Genomic DNA, 21,093 nt, shown 5'->3' on the forward strand with positions numbered 1-21,093 from the left:
CAAAATTGGAGCCCAGAGCCACCTGAATAGTAGAAGAAACTGGTAAACCACCTCCCTTACTTTGGTTTGGCACTCCAAGGAGATTCACCAAAAGGAATAAGGCCGGGTAAGAAATATACTTAGGAGGAAATTATGGTGACCCCTGATTAGTGGTATCTCTAGCTGCTTGCCAGAAGAAGATGTGAATCTCGTGTGGAGGACCACAAAATCCTAGGCAAAATCCTGCTCCCTCTCACTCTGCCTACTTGTGTGCGTTCCTTCTCTCTCTCTCTGTCAAATAAATAAATAAATAAATAAAATAAAATAAAATAATAAAATCTTTTAAAAAATAAAAAATAAATTTAAAAAATAATGTTGATTGAAACAGACCAAATACAGAAAATATAAATACTACATTAATCCATTTATATAAACTATAACAACTAGTAAAATTAATCTATGGTATTAGAATTCAAAATAGTTTTTACCTTTGAGAATGAAGAAGTCTATTGATTGGGAGGGTGCTTTTAATCCTCTCTTTTGTGTGTCCTGTGTGGTAGTACAAGTGTACATTCACTTTGGGAGACTTCATTAAGCCATACACTAATGATTTATGTACTTACGCTATATGGATGTGAGACTTCAAATTTTTTTAAGTTTTTAAAAACTGATCTATAGTGTTGGAAATCAGGAGAAAGGTCCCTTTGGGAAGGAGGAAGGAAAAGTCATTGGAATAGAAAGGGGCATAAGAGAGATGTCTCTGGGGTGTTGGCAAACTTCATTCTCAACCACAGGTGTTCATTCATGATCATTCATAGAGCTATATATTTGGTTTTTTGGACTTTTCTATATGTGTGTTATAGTAGAAAATGTTTTTTAAAAAAGAAAATAAACATTTGCATATCTATTAAAATGAGGTTTTGAAATAGGTGCATATATTAGGAGTCTACTATATTTACATTTCTTCATGGTCTCATTGCTTATAAATAACATAAAGCAACATTTTTTGTTGTTGTGGAATTCAGGGTGCAATCAATTTCACTGGGGCAAGGACAAGGACCCATTGCTGAAAGAATGATCAAAGAGGCAATGAAATCAGGAAACTGGGTATTTTTGCAAAACTGCCATCTTGCTGTTTCTTGGATGTTGGCAATGGAAGAACTAATTAAAACCTTCACAGATCCAAGTATGTTGAACACATAGCATTTGCATAATAATACCTTTTATGGAGCCTTTCTTTGTTGAACCCAATTCTTATAATAATTTTTTATTGTAGGAATTACGTTTCCCCATATTAAAGAGGAGGAATTTGAGACCTAGAGAGTTTTAGTTAAATTACACAATCCAGACTTGAAAAAAGATCTTCAGACTTCAAGTTGTGGGTATGATCCACCGGATCATTTCTGTTTCATGTTCCTTTTTATGGAAGCCATTTGAATTCAAAATAGATTACATACAGGCACGCTAAAAGAAATAGAAAAATGGACTTAGGACAAAGAAAGGAAATTAAATCTTTCACTACAGAATGAGAGGAGATTCCCAGACTCAAATTGCCCTAGGGTCGTGTTTCACCACTTCTTATTCTCTGTGACTCCTGTGCCAACTAACTAACCCGCATGTGTGCCCCCAGCCATGTTGTGGAAAACCCACCTCAGTGCTTCAGAGCCGAAATAGCGAAGCAAAGACCGAGTTTAGGATAAAGAGGAACAATAGCTATATTGCTTCGCCAGGCAAAGGAGGCTGCAGCAGGCTGTATCCTTCAAAACTGCAAGCCCACCTGGAGGAAAGGGGCTGGGGGGCGGGGCAGGTAGTTAATAGGGAAATACAGGATCTAGCTGGTTTTGACAGGAATTATGTCATAAATTCAGCTTTAATCTGCAGTCATTCATTCAGTAAATATTTGGGAACCTACCATGTACCACGCACTGTTCTAGATGTTTAAGCTAGGACAGTGAACAAAACAACCATAGTTATCTGCCCTCCTCGAACTTAAATGTTAGTGAGGGGAGACGAACAATAATTAAACCATATAATAAATAAGTATTTATATGGTATGATAGAATGTGGCTAGTGCTTTGGGAAAAAATAGAGTAAGGAGGATCAGAAAGGTCAGGATAACATGGGCGGTGGGTGGGTGTGATGGGAAGGAAGAGTGGATAGCAGTTTAAACAGTGTGATCTGGGTAAACCTCTTTGAGAAGGTAACATTTGACCAAGACTTGAAGAAGGTGAGGGAATCTAAAGGAAGAGCATTCCAGGCAGAAGGACCAGCCAATGCAAAGGCCCTGGGGAGGGAGCAGGCCTGGAATGTTGGAGAAACACCATAATATGTTACATAATATGTAACCAGCACCAAGAAAGTCATCCTTGGATGACGACTGCATCTTCCTATAATGGGAACAACACTTCTCCCAACTTTGCTTCAGCCTTTTGAACCCAGAAGGGAATTCATTTTCTTAGGTTTTCTGTGCACAACTCACAAAGTAAGCATATTGTCTTAACTTCTTCATTCTGTTTATGAAGTCTGTCCGTACCCTCTGCTCCCTCAGTTCCCTTTGCAACTGCTCTGCAGAGTGGAGAGATCCCTTTCTTCTCCATAGGGCTTTCTGACCATTTTCATGCAATTTGCCACAAATTGAATTGTTTAAAAATAAAACAAAACAAAACACTTCATGAACACTGGCAGTAACCACCCTATTTTTTAATTGAATATTTTCCCCATCTCAGGGGGAAGGCCCTTAATACCTCCAAGTACTGAAAATTAATGTGTCCTTATTTTTTTACTCAGATGCGCCAGTGTCTAGATTGCCAAACTTTCATGTATCAAGAGTTTCTATAAAAATTCCTCCTACCTCCTTTGTAGAACATTTTACAACATAAAAGACTTAAAACAAACTAGTCTTTAAACAGACCTCACAGAGGTTTTTTTGCTATCCCATAATAAGTATTTGTTATATAAAAGTATTATTTTAAGTTAAGCATTTTCCTTTTCTGTTGTCTTCTCTTTGTTTTAAACAGCTATTACTATCAAGGACACTTTTCGACTCTTTTTAAGTTCCATGCCTAGTAGTACATTTCCTGTTACAGTTCTTCAAAATTCCGTCAAGGTAATGTATGCAGATGGTTGGAATGGTGCAAAACGATTGGCCTCAGAGTGTTCCCCGAATGGGTCTGGGCAGCCCAGGCCCCGTGCAGGACCACGTCAAAGTCTGGGTGGCCCAGGTGGGGAAAAGGAGGTCAGTATCCCTTCACCTGATAGCACGCAGGTGAATAGTTTCCCAAACCACTCCCATCCTTGTGCGCCCTAGTCTGTTGCTCATCCAACAGTTTAAGAAAATGTCAAGGATGCAGAGTAGTGAGAATGGAACCCCTCCCAGAATTAAGAGACTATTTCAGCATGTGAGAGACAGGAAGGCCTGCAGGTAGTACGGCTGCTGGATTTCAGTGCTGGAAGTCTCCAATATACAGGAAGCCTCTGCATATGAATCTCACTCAGGGAACAGGAGATGTCTCTTCCTTCCCTGTCCCGTGTCATCAAGGGATGTCGTATGTTGGGATGCATGGAAAATCCAATGCTGAAGGCCTGAACGTACTTTCTGGCCCATATTTAGAAAAAATGGACACCAAAATAAATTGTCTGAGGTTCTTGTGGAGACGGTTCACCCACTGTAGGTCTAAAGACCCCACCAGGCCCAATTTTGCAGAGACTGGGGCTGAGCAAGGTACAGAGCAGGCCCCCACATGCCAGGAATGCCCCCACGGGTATCAGTTACCTACATCCTCTCGATGGCTTCAGCCTATGTGTGTTATTCCGAAATAATGAAAATCTATAAAATCGCCCTCTCTGCCACGTATGTGTCTGAATCCAGGTAACCAATGAGCCTCCAAAAGGTTTACGCGCAAATATCAGGCGAGCATTTACTGAAATGACACCTTCGTTTTTCGAAGAAAATATACTTGGAAGAAAATGGAGACAAATAATATTTGGCATTTGTTTCTTCCATGCAATTATTCAGGTACACTCAATTTTTGCTTTTTAGTAGAAACAAGAAAGTGCATTATGTTAAAAAAATAAATTAAAAAGTGGGAATTACATGAAAGCTTCCAAGTGGCATTGTAAAGTGCTGAGGCCCCATTCAGGGTCTGAAGCCAAATTCTCCCCTAGTGGCTGATTAGTCTGTACTTCCCTCACCTCAGCAGCTCACAGCTTTGCCTCCCAGCTCTACTCGGATCTAAGGGACACCATCACCTGGATAAATGCACGAGGTCAAATTCAAAAGCACAAAATCGATCTCCTTAGCTATGCCTCAGTCCCAAATCTGCTTCCCTCCAGACTCTACTCCTGAAATCGGTGGTCCCATATCTCCATAATTTCAGGATTATTTTTATTATTCCTTCTTTGCACATAAATATCAGTCCATCATTTTTCTTGCTATAGTTTCATTCTCGCCTGTTCCTATATGAGTGGGCTCACCACCCTTAAAAGCCTCTTCCCTGTGACCGGAGCTCCAAGTCCCCTGAAAGATGACCTTCAACTCAGGACTACTTCTCCTTCCCTCTGCTCAAAGCTCACTGCTGTGATTTGGTGTCCATCCTGTGACCCTGCACTTAAATTCTGACTCTTCAACTACATGTCTCTAGAATGGTGTCTTAATTAGACTGGCTGCCTGGGTTTCAAATGCATATGGTCTCTAGAGAAAGAACCTGTAAAGAAAAAAACAAAGATTAAAGATGCAATATATGAGATAAATAAGTAAACAAAGTCCTAGAGGAGATCTGAGAGGCTGGGACTAGGGGCTCCAGGTGTGAAGCCCCCGTTTTACAAAGAGAATCAGCTGAGATGGGGAGGTGGTTCAAGACTTGGGGAAATTTTGAGATCAGGAGGAGGGAATGTGAGACCTCTGGTATAATCATCAGTTTGGAATTAAGAAATTAAGGTGGGATAGGGAGATAATGAAGAAGGGGAAAGACTTCAGTATGTGAAGTCAGGAAACAAGGGTTATGACTCTGTGTACCAGTTAAAAAAAAATGACATGCAGAGAAGTCAGTATGTAATCAGCACGTCGTGACATGACTGAAAAGCCTAGGTGATGGACAGACTCCTTAGAACAGTAGAGAGTAGTTCTCGCCACCAGATGGATGATGAGTGTCAGTATTTTTTTTTTTTTTTTTTGCCTATTTTGATGGGGAAATATTTTATTTTACCATGAAGGACAAATGTCCTTTTCACAGATCCATCATAGTTCCAGTAATGTCAAATTTTCTTTTGGAAATTTTGGAGAAGAGCCAGGAATGGAGGAAGAGATGCCGCCCATGTTTGCTGAAAGCCAAACCGAAAGCCTCGATGAAGTTGAACTTCATGATCTTAACTGATTTTACAGAATGAGGATGCCCAACTTCAACAGAAACCTTTTATTTCTCAATATTTTATACAAAGTTAATTTTATCAAATTTTATATAAGACCATTTTCATTTTCCCTTCTAGGAGAGAAAAAAGTTTGGCCCTCTTGGTTGGAATATCTGCTATGAATTTAATGACAGTGACAGGGAGTGTGCTTTACTGAACCTCAACCTTTATTGTCAAGAAGGAAAGATTCCCTGGGATGCGCTGATTTACATCACTGGTCAGTATGCCCACATGGCCAGGCCATGGCCCATATAAAGATGGTGTCCTTTCCCCAGTGTTTGATAATGGTGATGATGACTTCTGATAGTCCCTTTGTGAAAAGACCATGATAAGAATATCATGAGAATATTTACACATAGGAAATGGGCAGATGTTTTCCCAAATAATAATAGCAGAACCTTATATCTCTCTTGATAACATGCTAAGTGCTATGTTCAGTGCTTCCCAAGAATTAGCAGATTTAATCCTCACAACAACCGTATGAGGTGAGGGCTGTTATATCCCTATTTTATACATGAAGAAACTGAGGCACACAGTTTATAAGTGGTAGAGCCAAGACTGAAATCCATTTAGTCTAGCCTCGAGAGTCTGTGCTCTTAAATTCAAAAGAATCTGAACATTGATTGACTAGTAGAGACCTGTTGGTTCAGGTATACTCGGGAAAAAGGAAGAACTATTTCAGGAATTACAATTTTTAGCAAATATTAATTGTGGTGACATGGGACCTTGAACCAACATTAGGTCCAGTCTGGAATATGTAGGCCCATGTGATGAAGAAATGATTTGCACTGGGAAGTGGGGAAAGAAGAGCACTCTGAAAAGGGGCAGAATGAGAATGGGTGGTTTTCACTGGTGAGTAAGGGAAATGGGGAAGAACAGAGAGGGATCGGGTGATCTAGAACCTTGAAAGGCAAATAAACCTTGGAAATAGAGGGCAGTGAAACAACAGTGGAAATGAATGAGGACCATCCTCAGCGTGGACCAGAAGAGGTGGTCTTAGAATCTAGGGGGATACTTCATACTCTGGCCTCCAGCGCTCCACTACAACAGTGTGGCCAACACTGCTTAACAAAATGGTGATGGTCAATTGACTTCATACTGATGGTCAGCTTACTTTCAACAAAGGTATTAGGGCGGCTCAACAGAGGAAGGATCAGTTGTTCAACAAATGATGCTGGGACTGTTAGATATCCACCTGCAAAAGGATGAATTTGGATCTTTATCTCCTGATGCACAAAAATTAATTCAAAATGAATCCTGTAAGAGCTAAATGTAAGAGCTAAAACTTATAAAGCTCTTAAAGCATAGAAGTAAATCTTTGTGACTTTGGGTTAGGCAATGGCTTATTAGATATGACGCAAAAAACACAAGCAATAAAGAAAAAATAATAATGGACATTGTCAATATTTACAACTTTTATACTTCAACAAACACCATAAAGAAAGTGAAAAGACAAGCCACAGACTGAAGGAAAATATCTGCAAATCATATGTCTGATAAGGCACTTGTATACAAAGTATATAAAGAATCCTTACAACTTAACAGCGAGAAGAAAAATAATCCAATTTAAAAATGGGCAAAACACTTGAATAGACATTTCACCAAAGAAGACATATAAATACCCAATGAAAACATGAAAAGATGCTCAGTCATTAAGGAAATGAAAATTAAAGCCACAATGAGATACCCCTTCACACCAACTAGGATGACTATAATTTAAAAATGAAACAACAAAAAAACAGTAATGAAATGTTGGCGAGGATGTGGAGAAAGCGGAGCGCTCCTACATTGCTGGTGGCAACGTAAAATGGTGCCGCTACTTTGGAAAATTTTTTAAATAGACTTACCATGTGACCCAGAAATTCCACTCCTAGGTATATAGCCAGGAAAAAAGTGAAAACATATGTCCACACAAAAACTTTGTACATGTTTATAACAGCATTATCATAATAGCCAAAAAGTGGAAACAACCTGAACTCCATCAGCTGGTGAATGGATAAACAATATGACGTATCCATACAATGTACTATCCAGCCAGAAAAGGAACAAAGTACTGATACGTGCTGCAGCATAGGTAAACCTCACACACTCTATGCTAAGTAAAAAAGTCAGGCATAAGGGTGTGTGGGTGGATCAGTCAGTTAAGCCTCCAAGTCTTGATTTCGGCTCAGGCCCTGATCCCAAGGCCCTGGGATCGAGCCCTGAATTGAGCTCAGCACTCAGCGGGGAGCCTGCTTGAGATTCTCTCTTCTCCTCCCTTTGCCCCTCCCCCTGCTCACTTTCTCTGTCTCTCTCTCTCTCTCAAATAATTAATACATCTTTTTTTTTAAGTCAGCACAAAATACCACATTGTATGATTCCACTTATTTGAAAGTTCTAGAAAAAACAAATATATACAAACAGAAAGTAGATTCGTGGTTACACGGAACAGGGGCAAGAATGGGGAGTGATGGAGAAGGGGCACAAGATTTCTTTTGGGGGATGATACAGATGTTCTAAAATTAGGTTGTGGTGATGGTTACACACAACATTTTAGGTTTACTAAATACTACTGATTGTACGTGTAAATTTTATGTAGATTTTATGATTTTTAAATTATAGCTCTTTATTAAAGCTGTTTTTAAAAAACGGATAGGAAGGCACCTGGATGGCTCGGTCGGTTAAGCGACTGCCTTCGGCTTAGGTGATAATCCTGGAGTCCCAGGATCAAGTCCTGCATTGGGCTCCCTGTTCAGCAGCAAGTCTGTGTCTCCCTTTGACCCTCCCCCCTCGTGCTCTCTCTCATTCTCTCCTTCTCGAATAAATAAATAAAATCTTTAAAAAAAAAAGATAGGATCAAAAAGGCAATCAATGCTTTATCCATAGGGTGGTATTTTCGACAACATTGATACATTAATCCAGAAAATAGTGCCTAATACTACAATAGATGCTAGAAATAAAAGATGACATAAACCCTGCCTGCCAAAAACTCATGGCGTGGAGGGTGGAGATAATAAATAAACTCTGTGCTAGGATCATAATCAAATCAGAAGGGCATGCGCAATGCTGTGGGACTTCAGCGGAACGACTAACATTACCGGGGGGCATCTGGGAAAGCTCCGCTGGGAGCTTCGTGCTGAACAGCTGCATTGAGCTAAGCCGGGCTCGCTGGGAGAGAGAAAGCAGGAGAGCACACTGGGCAGAGACAATAGTGATATACAAGCCCAACACATTGAGGTGTGGCCTGACTATAGAACTTGTGAGCAAGGGACACCTGGGGGGCTCAGTTAGTTAAGCATCTGCTTTCGGCTCAGGTCATGATCCCAGAGTCCTGGGATCGAGCCCCACATCGGGCTCCTTGCTCAGCGAGGAGTCTGCTTCTCCCTCTCCCTCTGCTGCTTTCTCTGTCAAATAAATAAGTAAAATCTTAAAAAAAAAAAAATTGTGAGCAATTCCGTTGGGCTGGTGCATAGTATGAAGAGGGGATGTACATGGAAGGGAGATTTATCTTCAACTAAACTAAAAAAGGTAAGCTGGAGGCACATCCTGAAAGGCGCGTGTGTGTTGTTAATAAATTTGGTTCTACTTTGTAATCAATGATTGGCAATCATGGTCCTTTAAGCTGTAAAGAGGAGCAATAATTTACAAAGCTATAATAAAAGCGACATGAAGTTCTGAACAAGAAGATAGAGCAGCACCAGTGGGGAGATTAAACAGGAGAGAACGAACAGTGAAATACTGAGGCGGCTTTAAATCCGAGAAGGTATTTGGGGGTGGGGGAAGTCTTAAAAATTGTATAGTGTAAAGTATAGCAATGCATAAGTCCAGGAGACAAATCTGAGCTCAATATAGGCAAGGACAAAGCCAAACCTAAGGCCTGTCCAGTTTGTATTGGGCCATCCCCCAGCCAGCCCCTTAGGATAGGAGAGGAAGAGCAGGGGGAAGCCACCACACTGGGATCTGCAACGAGACCCTTAGGGACTGTGACGCTGGGGCCAGGACAGGTGGTGAGCATGTGTGGTGAACACCTCCTCCCCAGGTCCCTCTTCAGGGAAGACTCCTTCCTAAAAGTGAGCCCAAAAGTGAGTCATCCACTCGAGTCAAAATTGTGGAGTTCCTTATTTACTCAGTTTGATTCAAGAAAAGGAAAACTCAATCTGGATGGAAAAGCACAAAGTCTGATGATTTATAAGGAAAATATTTCTGTGCTGCCTCTTAAAATGCAGGTATCGTTGTTTGAGACTTAAAAAAAAATAGGGCAACTCTTTCCTCTCACCACCTACTAACTATAGAAGTCTTAGTTTTCCTGGCCACCCTCCTTTTCCAGACACCACCATGCAATTGGAGAAACTTGAGCTTGCATTCCCATCCAGCCCCAAGGATCCAAGAGGATCTTCAACTTAGGCCCAGACTAGATGGACCCACTACAAAGATGTAACTGAACTTTGTGTTCCAAGATTTCCTAGAAGGTGACTGAAGAATATACCCAGGAAAATACAACAGCATCTCTTTCTTCCCTCTTGGAATTGCTAACACAGAGATTTAGCCACTTGACCATCAGCTGTAATATCTCCTGTACCTCCTGTCCCCTCTCCCTGAGCGGTTGACCCAACAAGACAGACCAGAGGTGCTTCAACAGGAGAGGGAAGATAAGGGTCCCCATGAGAGGAGCAAGTAAAGACATTGCTCTCTTAGAAGAAATAAATTATTGAGATTCCAAAGACTGAAATACCTTTCTTTCAACCAACCGTCTCAGCTTGAAAGAGAATGAAAAACATTTCTTCCTGACATATTAGAAGATACGGAGATGAGAATGGCTGTACATTCAGAGGATTCAGAAGCTGACAATGTCAGTACCATAGGTAAAATCCTTCTGGGAACACTGCAGTGGTAAATAATGAAATGAAGCAACGGATCTGGAGATTTCCCAAGGAGTTATATCAGCAATAGATATTATTCCAATGCAAAGCGGATACCATTCCTACTCAGAATTTTGGGATGATAGTGGAGCATGCTGAAAGCAGCTTCCCTGTGAAAAAAAGAGATGGGATACTAATAAGTTTTCATTCCCCACAAGATAATCTCTGGGAGGCAAGTCGTCTCTTTCACTTTGAAACTATCTTTCCTTCCTAGCTTAATTTTAATAATTATAAAGTATGTATACAGTTTGAATGTCTTGTTGTAAATGTTTTGGTTCCATTTATTTACTGGCCTCAAAAAGAAGCAGTGTTGCACAGGAAGTGTATATGTTTTAGAATACTGTGATCAACAATGGAGTAAGACCCCAAATCAGTATTTTGTAGCAAAAAGAAGAGGAAGAGGAAGAGGAGGGGGAGGAGGAGGAGGAGAGATAGAGAAAGAAAAGAAGAGAAAAAAGAAGAAAGAAAGGGAGAGAGAAAAGATAGATGTAAACAGAGCTCAGTGGCTTTGGTTCTGGTTTTTTGGGAAAAGCAAAATAGGGTAGAGTACATATACTAGGTTTTCTCCTGCCTTTTCAAAATTGACTTTTATTCTCTTCTTAGGGAGTAATAGAAGGCTCTTTTCACTTTCAGTTCCAAATAAATGTGTATATAAATAAGCCTATTAGGATTTTGGTGTGCATATCAATAAAAAATATGTTTTAAAATGCAAACTCCTTTTCAGGTGAAATTACATACGGTGGTAGAGTTACAGACACCTGGGATCAAAGATGCCTTCGTACAGTCTTAAAAAGGTTCTTTTCCCCTGAAACATTAGAAGAGGATTACAAATATTCAGAATCAGGTGAATGACTTTTCAATATTCTGAAAGGACCTTTTCCAAGAAGTCATTGGCGGCATCTCTCAGTTCTCCATCCAGGAGCTCTGGGCATCCAGTCATCACAGCCCAGTCCCCACGCCTGCCCGACCCAGCCCCATGCTTGACCATCTCCAAAACCGGTTTGGCAGTAAAAGCACAAAAATATCTTTTGTGCAGTAACCACTTTGAGTTACTTGTTCTAAAATGGGTCGTATTTGGTCTAAATGTGTTTTCAAGGCTGTGTAAATTTGGAGCCCTTACCAAGGCGTGGCTCTCAGCAGCATGTCCCCAGAATCTTGAAAGGTTCTGGAGGAGACACCCTCAAAGAGTAGGAGACTAATCCCATGCTCCAGGCCTCAAGAAAAGGGAAAGAGACCAGGCACAGTAATGAAGGCAAGGAGGGTGGGGAAAACAATCCCCTTTTCTGTGAAAGGCGGTTGATTTTAGCCCCCATCTGAGCAGGCAGAGAAGGACTGAACTTGCTAGTACAAAGCTCGTCTATTTGAAACGTATTTGCCCTCTGTGTTTTCAATACACAGGCATCTATTTTGCACCCTTGGCTGACAGCCTGCAGGAGTTTAAGGACTACATTGAAAATCTGCCTTTGATGGATGACCCAGAAATATTCGGAATGCATGAAAATGCCAACCTAGTTTTCCAGGTATGTGGAAGTTTAGGTTAGTTTAGGTTAACCTAAAATACATTTTCATATACTGTGTATATAAACTTGAAACATCCATAATCATCTCACTAGTTCCATAAATCATTATATCTTTAAATAAGCAAAGTAAATGTTTTACCTCAACTTCAGCATTCAACTCTAGTTAAGCCAGTTCCCTGGGGCACATGGGTGGCTCAGTCAGTGAAGCGTCTGCCTTCAGCTCAGGTCATAATCCCAGGGTCCTGGGATCGAGTCCTACATTGGGCTCCCTGCTTAGTGGGGAGTCTGCTTCTCCCTCTCCTCTCCCCTCAAGCTCTCACTATCTCTGTCTCTCAAATAAATAAATAAAATCTTTAAAAAAAGAAGAAAAAAAAAGGCCTGTTCCCCCTGGATCCTTCACAGCATCCTAAGATCGCCCTGCATTTTTCCCTGTCACTGGCCACTCCATCTCTCGGCCTTCTACCTGCTCGGTCACCTTAACATGGGGATTTGGACAATAATCCAGACAGTCCTTTCTCTTTTGCCCTTTTCCCTCCACACTGGGCCAGTCTGTATCATATTACACCAAGGTTTATGGATCCACAGACGATTAAGTTATGAAAGTACAATAACAAACATCCAAGACAGATAAAACAGTGTTCTTTAAAACTGTGGCTCATCAAGGTCCCAGTACCAGACCCCAGCACAGGACCGAAGAGCAAACCGGCTCATTTCACTCCTCTAAGACCTGACGCCGCACCATTACCCGGGGGTAGTCCGACTTCCTCGTCACGGCACCTGAGGCTCCTCCATGACCCGCGCACTACATACCTTCCCAGTTTACTCATCCGCCATGGTCAGGCACCTGTGGATGAACCAAAGCCATGAAATAAGTTCCGTCACTTAGGGCCTGGAATACTATACAGGTTGGAGACTAGGTGGCTCACACGGCTGAGGGGAATCACCTTCCTTTTCAGCGTAAATGTTGCCCATACAAGTGTTAGAGGGTGAGGTCTACCTAGATATCCGTGAATCCACAAGAAACAACAGTGGGACTTTCAGAAAAAACCCCAGGAGGTCAATGTTCCAACACCTCATGTCATGGTTCTCTGCCATTAAAAATTCCTTTGCTAGTTAGCGAGGAGTTAGAATAATATCTTGTTTTCCATTATTCTACTTTCAGGAAGAAAAAGAGGTGGCCAGACCAAGTGTTAATATTCGCTCATATCTGACTGTTCGCTCTGGAGCGGGTGGGCCATGGGGCGAGGGGCGAAGGAAGGGAAAGCGTAGGGTAGAGGTAGTGAGACCTGCTGCATCCTGTGAGAAATATGGCGCTGGCGGGAGAGGTAACACTCCTGGCCGTGTGCACCTCGCAGTGTGGTTTTGTGTTTTCCATCCGTCCAGAACGACTGAGAATGAGACAGCAGGCATGTAGTGAGTACCGTGGTCTGTTTTTCTGTCTAGCCTCCCTTCCTCCATTTTTCTGGTAGAGTATATGCCCTACTCCCAGTCTCTTCCTTTTGGGTTAACAGCCCCTTCCTCATTCCATGAAATTCTGGTAAGACCTCCTTACCTTCAGAGGTGGGCATGTGACTCAGGCCTGGCCAAAGGCAGCACTCCATCACCTAGCCCCTGGAATTGTGCAAGGAACAGGTACACGGACCATGCTGGGTGAAGGAGAATTCTTCCGTCAGCTTCAGTGTGTATAGGTGCTAGGACTGGGGGAGGGCTTTCTCTTTCCTGTGGAGTCACTGGCTAGGGTACTGTGTATCTGTCGCTGTCTGTGGCCTTATCATTCACACTCAGCCCATTCCCCCCACCACATGCAGGCAGCTCATCTGCCGTAGGAAAGAGACACAACCAAGCATGTACTGGAGAGAGAACATTAGATCCGTTCATGAGACCCGTGGACTTGGGTTCTCTTCTTCCCCGTGTATGAGCCAACAGATTGCTTTGCTTTGATTAGCTGGTTTAGGCTAGCTAATTCTGCCTGCCATCAATAGAGTCTTCACATTAAAGATAGGATTCCTTCCTCACTCCAGCAAACTGTTCTTACACAGATGCTTATTAGAAACTAGTAAAGAAAATTGGGCCTTGACCTGTGCACGTGAGTTGGAGAGATAAGGCAGAAATTGCCTCCTAAGATAGTAATGAGCATAAGTCAAGGGCCATCTGTATAGACTGTCTGTGCACAAACAGATATCTATTATCTCTTTTCTCATTTGAGGCTGATAAATAGAAAGAAAAAATAAGAGGCTGAGTAAATAGGGGGAAAAAACATATTGAAGGATAAAGGATAGAAAATACCATCCAGAAGATACAGACTTGCCCTGTGCAAATCACCTGCTGCAAAAACAAAAAAGTAAACCATGTGTTTTGGCATCTGAGGTAGGGTAGAAGACCTAGCCTGGAGAAAGAAAAAGCCAGAATTTGAGAACAGGCTGACATGTATATACAAAGGATGCCACGAGATGTGTGAGAATGAAATCTTTCAAGGAAACTAAAAATTCCACAGCAGAATTAAAACCTACTCTGGAGGCTTACAGACCAGGACTGGTATGTAGATTATCACACATGTGAAATAGAGGACAAACTTAAACTTTCCAGAATGGAGACTAAAACAGGGACAACTGGGTGGCTCAGGTGGCTCAGTTAAGCATCTGCCTTCGGCTCAGGTCATGATCCCAGGGTCCTGGGATCGAGCCCCACGTAGAGCTCCCCGCTCAGCGGCAGCATTATTCACAATAGCTGAACCATGGAAGTAACCCAAGTGTCCACTGACAGATGACAAGCAAAAAAGTGATTTATACATATAATGGAGGGTTATTTGGCCTTAAAAAGGAAGGACATTCTGCAATATGCTACAACCGGATAAGCCTTGAAGACATGATGCTAAGTGAAATAAGCCAGTCCCATAAAGACAAATACTGTGTAATTCTATTTGTGTGAGGTATTTAGAGTAGTCAAAAATCATACAGACAGAAAGTAGAATGGTAGTTGCCAGCGGCTGGGGAAAGGGAGGAGTGAGGAGTTACTATTTAATGGGCAAGGGGTTTCAGTTTTACAGGACGAAAAGAATTATGGAGATTGGTGGTGGTGATGGTCGCACAACACTATTAATGTATTTACCACCACCGAACTGTATACTTGCAGATAGTTAAGACCGTATTTGTATGTTACATGTATTTTACCACAAAACTGGGGAGAAAGAAGTGAATTATTCTTATCATAGAATTATCTCTGATAAATCAGTAACAAAAAGACTAAAAATCAAAAGTGTGCAAAATACATGAGTAATTTATGAAGATGTAATACAGATGACCAATGAACATATTTTTAAAATGCTTAACTCTGATAACCCTCCAAGTAGAACAAATAAATAACCAATGAGAAACTTTTTACCTATTAAATTTGAAAAGATTTTTTAAGCAAAGATATTAATTCTTGTAAAGATAAAGATAGGTCCTCTGATACACTATTGTTGGGAGTGTAAATTGATGCAATGTTTTTAGAAATCAATGTAGTAATACCCAGTTTAAAAATATTCTTTTGAAAATATATCATTTAAAGAATTTCAAATATAGTGGGTGAAATTCATATACAGATATTCTATTCACTGAGTTCTATAAAATCTAAAATCTAGAAATGTCCGAAAGTATATAGTAGATAAAAAAAACTGTATTAATTATGGCTCATTCATACCACCAAGTATCCCCCAGGCACTTACAGCATGATTCAGGAAGATTTTTTCAGTGGTAGGAGAAAGTGTTCATGAAATTAAAAAGTATAAATGCTACATGAATTATATGGGCTCAGTTTTAGATGCACATATATAGAGAAAATGTCCAAGTAGGGGTAAACTAAAGTTGAAATATCTCTGAAAAGCCAGATCACAAATATTTATTTTTTCTTTAAACTTTTCTGTAGTTTCTAAATTTTCTATAATAAGCCATAATACTTTTCTAATTGAAAAAAAAAGTTTAGATAAAAGTATGTTTCAAAATAGCATTCTCATTATTTCTCCATTTTTATAAAATTTTAAATGATTAGCTAAAAAGTTTATTCATTTTTTATTAGGGTTAAATATATATAACATAAAATTTACTATTTTAACCATTTTTAAGTATAAAGTTCAGTGGCATGAAGTGCATTCACATTATTGTTCAACCAAAAATGTTTAAATACAACGCTGACCACTGTGTACAACTGACCCTTGAACAGCACAGGTTTGAACTGCGTGGCCCATTTATACACAGATTTTTTTTCCAATAAATCCAGTACTATAAATGTATTTTCTCTTCTTTATGATTTTCTATTTTTTTTTTAAGATTTTATTTATTCATTTGAGAGAGCGAGCTAGCACAAGTTGGGGGAGGAGGGCAGAGGGAGAGGGAGAAGCAGACTCCCCGCTGAACAGGGACCCTGGGATCATGACCTGAGCCGAAGGCAGACAACCTGACTGAACCACCCAGGCGCCCCTATGATTTTCTTACTAACATTTTTTCTTCAGCTTACTTTAAGAATACAGTATATAATACATATACAAAATGTGTGTTAATCAACTGTTTATGTTATTGGAAAGGCTTCCAGTCAACAGGAGGCTATTAGTGGTTACGTTTTTAAAGACTCAAGTTAAACGTGGATTTTCAACTGTGAGACCAGGAGGGGCAATGCCATTTAACCCCCACATTGTTCAAGGGTCACCTGTACTGTGCATTTCCAATGAGCACATGTTACCAATTCTATTTTCAACATAAAAATTTCCCTTTTTTGACAATTGCCATTATTTCTATAAGTCAACTGTGCTGCAAATTATTTTCTGGGAATTCAAGTCTTCGCTGTCCTGTCTCTTCCCACCATTACAGTACAAAGAGACCAGCACTTTAATCAACACCATACTTGAGGTTCAGCCAAGGTCGTCTTCTGGTGGAGAGGGAAAAAGCAATGATGAAATTGTCCAAGAACTTGTTGCTTCGGTCCGGACCAGAGTTCCAGGTAATAAACAATCCCTGGCTTCTGTATATCATAGGACTTTAAGGAATAAACACAGAAAGCTGAGTGATGAGCAGGTATCCAAATCTGCTTTATTACCTACACTTTTCTTGATGTAGAGAGCACTTCTGACATGGAGCTCTCCATGGAACCCTTGAGCCTCTCAACGACCCAACTGCCAGAAGCATCAGGAGCAAGTTGGTTTCTAGCTCCATGACACTTTAACTAGACATTTTCCTGAGCTTCCTTGTGTCTCTAGACCTGTGCTGCCCAAGACAGTAGCCACTAGCCACATGTGGCTACTTAAATATAAATAAGTAAAATTTAAAATTCATTTCCTCACTTGCACTAGCCACATTTTGAGTGCTACTATATTGGACAACACAGATAGAAGACATTTCCATTATTGTAAAATGTTCCATTAGACAGCCCTGCTCCAGAATCTATTTCATTTTTTTTCTAGATTCAAGAGAAATGGCTAAATAATTATCACCTTGTTTTCTGGTGAGTTAAGGAATCTTCCCAAACGATCAAAGATCTACTCTCACACTTGTCTTAGAGTGACTGTAGATTTACATTTCTTATGTAAATCTCTCTCAGCTCACAACAATTTTGACACCAAATGTGTGGGCTTTTCTCTTACATTAAGCAATTCTCCAACTCGATGGACACCATCTAGGTATCCTACAATCCAGTTATGACAGTAACCAGAGTTAGCTCGGACCCCACAGGTTAAGGGTTCAATCCCACAAGACTGCTCTCCACTTTAGATGCCATTCTCAAGTCCCAAGTTGTGACCTATACCCCCAATAATTTGGGGGTTCCCACGACCCCCTTCTGAGGTTTAAAATTTGCTAGAATGGCTCACATAACTCAGGGAAACACATTTACCAGTTTATTATAAAGAATATAATAAAGGGTACAGAAAAACAACCACATGAAGAGGTACATAGGGCAAGATCTAGAAGAGTCTCAAGAGCAGGAGCTTCTGTGCCCATGGAGTCAGGGTATACCACCCTTCTAGTACACAAAAGCTCTCCAGACCCCTTCAGTTAGGGTTTTTATGGAGGCTTCATTATTAGGCATAATTGGCTAAATCATTAGCCATTAGTGATTAATTCTATCTCCAGCCCCTCTCCCCTCCCAAGAGGTTGGAGGGGGAAGCTGAAGTCCCAACAGTCTAATCACATTGTTGGTTCCCCTAACAACAAGCCCCCCACCCTCAGAGGCTTTCCAAAGCCACCTCATTAACAAAGACCCAGGCTTATGTTGTGAATAACGAAAGACGCTCCTTTCACCTTTAACACTCAGAAGCTATTTCAGGAGCCAGGGTCAAAGCCAAATATAAAAAATGATGCTCCTATCACTCTTATTACTTAGGAAATTAGAAGGGTTTGGGAGGCTTCAGCCAGGCGGAACAAGGGACTAAGACCAAAATATATATTTCTTATTATATCACCATACCACAGGCTGAGTCTTGCCAACCCTCCTAAGATCCCCAGAAGAAAAGGCCTGTGTGACCCCAGAAGCCAGTCTTCTCCTCCCTAAACAGGCCCTCAGAAGAATGCCTTCTGAGTGGAGGGTTCTGATGATGGTGAAGCAAACTGAGTCAGTTAGTTTAGGAAGCGATTTTTAACAAATGGAAGCTGGAGGGCTGGGTGGAAAAGGGCTGCATAGGCAGATGGCCGGCTGGAAGACTGTGTACTTGGTCCACAGAGTCCCACTGACCCCTAGGAGGTTTTTCTCTCCAAGCTTAACACAGGTTATACTTTCAGTGTGAAATAAGCCATGCCACCTGCTGAGGCAAAGCAGACAGGGACGAGTCTGGTTCAGGAAGAGAACGGAGGGTTTGGAATAGCCCCTGGGGGATGATAGGGGACCGGGGACGTGTAAGCACAGCACTGGGGATGATCCGAGACTAGGCTCACCCACACCTCTATGATTTTTCTAGAGCAGTGAAAATGCTAATTCAGAAGGAATTTGGTATATGGACCTCAGAGCCACTCACTTACTAACACTTTACGCAGACATGCAGGCAAAATGCCGGTCCTTCATTTTCGTATAGCTTTTAGGAGCCTCCGTTTGCTAGACTGTAGGGAAAGGAAGAGCAAAACTTTCAATCCAGCCTGAACCATGGGCCGAAAAACTGAGTCAGTCCCTTTGAATAATGCTCAGGAACAAGATAAACGCTGCACCTCCCTCATCCCTCCGTCTCCCCCCACCCACCCGCTCGTCTCTGCGATGCAGTGCACGCGTGCAGGGGAGAGGGAGGCTTACCTACCTGCATGGCGGAGATGACTCAGGGACTCTGGCACCTCTGGTCCCAGGGATGGCCCTCCCCTACCAGGTAGCTGCTCGTCCTGCTGGCATTTGCCACTGAGGTCTGCGCCGCCTGACTCCCATCCAGCCGAGGTCCAGGTGCAGAAGTCGGCTTGGTAACAGTTAGGGTAAGTGCGTGACAATAGCAATGCTAGGAGGACAGAAATCCGTGATAACCAATCTGAGGAACCAGCTGTGTGTGTTTCAGAAACACTAGAAATGGAGAATGCATCTGAGAGCCTTTTCGTCAAGGATCCTCACGGACGCCTTAACTCCTTGACTACCGTTCTCGGGCAGGAAGTGGACCGCTTTAACAAGCTACTGAAGTTAATACACGTACGCGCGCCCGCTGCCAGCATTGCCGTTGGGTACCAAAGCTTGGTAGAGAAGTGTGTCCTCCTAGGAATCTTCCGTTTCCACCACTTCAGCATGTCCGTTCGGATATGCTAACAACTCTTCAAACACAACTTGTCTGAAATGGAATTGACCCCCATCCAATGGGTCTGTTCCCCTTCTCTAATAATACCTCCAAAAGTATGTGACGTTACAGACCCCACTGTCCTCGTTATCCTAACTTACACCCCTGGAACGAGCATTGACTCTAGACGTTTGATCAAGGAACTAAGCACTGAATTTAAGAGAGATTCAGCATTTGTTCCTGACGTCTGGTTTGCATGCAATAGGACAGTCTTTACGAAGACTATAAACGCAGAACTTCTCCAAGTTGGGCCACAAAATGCCCACGTTAGAATCCGCTATGCTGCATGTTCGAGATGTACATTCCCTGATCCCACTCCAGACCTACTGAGTAGAATTCCTTGAGAAATTCCTGGGATGATGAATTTTAAATAAACTCCCCCAGGTGATTTCACTGCCACTAAAATCTGAGGACAACTATTTGGACCTTTGCCTTAGGCTCCGGAATACTTTCTGGGTGGCCTTGAATGTATAATGATGGCTAAAGCCCTCCCTGGTTTCTCTGTGCATAACTTTGATAAGGGAAACACAAGAACTGTTAGAGACCAAATACTGAGCGTTAACCAGGAAAGTTTTGCTGCCCAGCAAGGACCAAATGCCTAGCACAAAGTCAAGGCTCAGTGATAAGATTGGGGAGGACAACTGGGATAAATCTTTTAAAGTCAAAGACTGTCTGTCTCCTTGGCCGGTGATGAGGACTTCTCCCACTCGCGTTCGAGTCCCCCTACCAAGACTATCTGTCTCCTATTACAAAAGCAGCCTCCCAGTGTTGCTGGTTGGCTGGCAATACTTAGGCTGTGGGTTAGAGGGGCACCGGTCAGCCGAATATGCGACGTCCTCACCTTGGGGGTCTGGTCAGCTATATACCAGTGTCACAGGCCAGGTGGCCAGCCCAGGGCTTACCACCTCCTACACTGAAAGAGCCAGGATAGAGATTAAGCTGCTGTGGCAAAGACCTCCAAACACGATGACCAAAACAAGATAAAAATTCACTTCCGTCTCAGCTAAGGGCCCGGAGGAAGCTCTGTAGAGCAGTAGCTCATCCTGCTTCGTGCGCTCATCTGGGGACACCAGCGGAGGGTTGGCTCTTCCGGCCTCAACTAGCCTGCGTCTCTGGGCCTGAGGTGGCTGCTGCTACTGTCCCCTTTTGCCAGCCAGTGGGACAGGGCAAAGAGAGGGCTGAGAGAAAGCAGGTTCCTCGTAAAACTGTGACCCAGAAATTGCATATATCATATTTTCTTCCTCGTACCCCATTAGCCAAAATTTGGTCACATGGCCATACCCCAGCTGCAAGGGGGGTGGGAAATACAGTCTCTAGATTGGACCGCTAGGTGCCCAGCTAAAATGCAGGGAGGACTGTTGTTCAGAGGACAGACATGGATGCTGCTCGTGTCTTGCCTGCTCCTCATGACCTTTCACCTACTTGAAGACAGCAAATCCAAATGTCACTTCCTCTGAAAAGTCTTCGCGACACGCCAGCCCATCCCTCCACCATCAGATAACTTAGAAGCCCCTCCTCAGCA

At 42.1% G+C, this 21,093-nt stretch overlaps 1 protein-coding gene across 1 annotated transcript in view; it reads left to right on the plus strand.

Moving 5' to 3' along the window:
* The window catches only part of DNAH6 (dynein axonemal heavy chain 6), a 201,300-nt gene that overhangs the window by 170,425 nt on the left and 9,782 nt on the right, over positions 1 to 21,093 (plus strand). Inside the window, exons 65-72 of the mRNA XM_026481835.4 lie at positions 1,005 to 1,165; positions 2,997 to 3,085; positions 3,848 to 3,994; positions 5,464 to 5,602; positions 11,008 to 11,127; positions 11,682 to 11,803; positions 16,648 to 16,777; positions 19,302 to 19,429. Of these exons, the coding sequence (XP_026337620.3) occupies positions 1,005 to 1,165; positions 2,997 to 3,085; positions 3,848 to 3,994; positions 5,464 to 5,602; positions 11,008 to 11,127; positions 11,682 to 11,803; positions 16,648 to 16,777; positions 19,302 to 19,429 (1,036 nt within the window). The remainder of the gene's footprint in view (positions 1 to 1,004; positions 1,166 to 2,996; positions 3,086 to 3,847; positions 3,995 to 5,463; positions 5,603 to 11,007; positions 11,128 to 11,681; positions 11,804 to 16,647; positions 16,778 to 19,301; positions 19,430 to 21,093) is intronic.

The sequence above is a fragment of the Ursus arctos genome, unplaced genomic scaffold (assembly GCF_023065955.2).
Source record: "Ursus arctos isolate Adak ecotype North America unplaced genomic scaffold, UrsArc2.0 scaffold_8, whole genome shotgun sequence".
NCBI lineage: Eukaryota > Metazoa > Chordata > Mammalia > Carnivora > Ursidae > Ursus > Ursus arctos.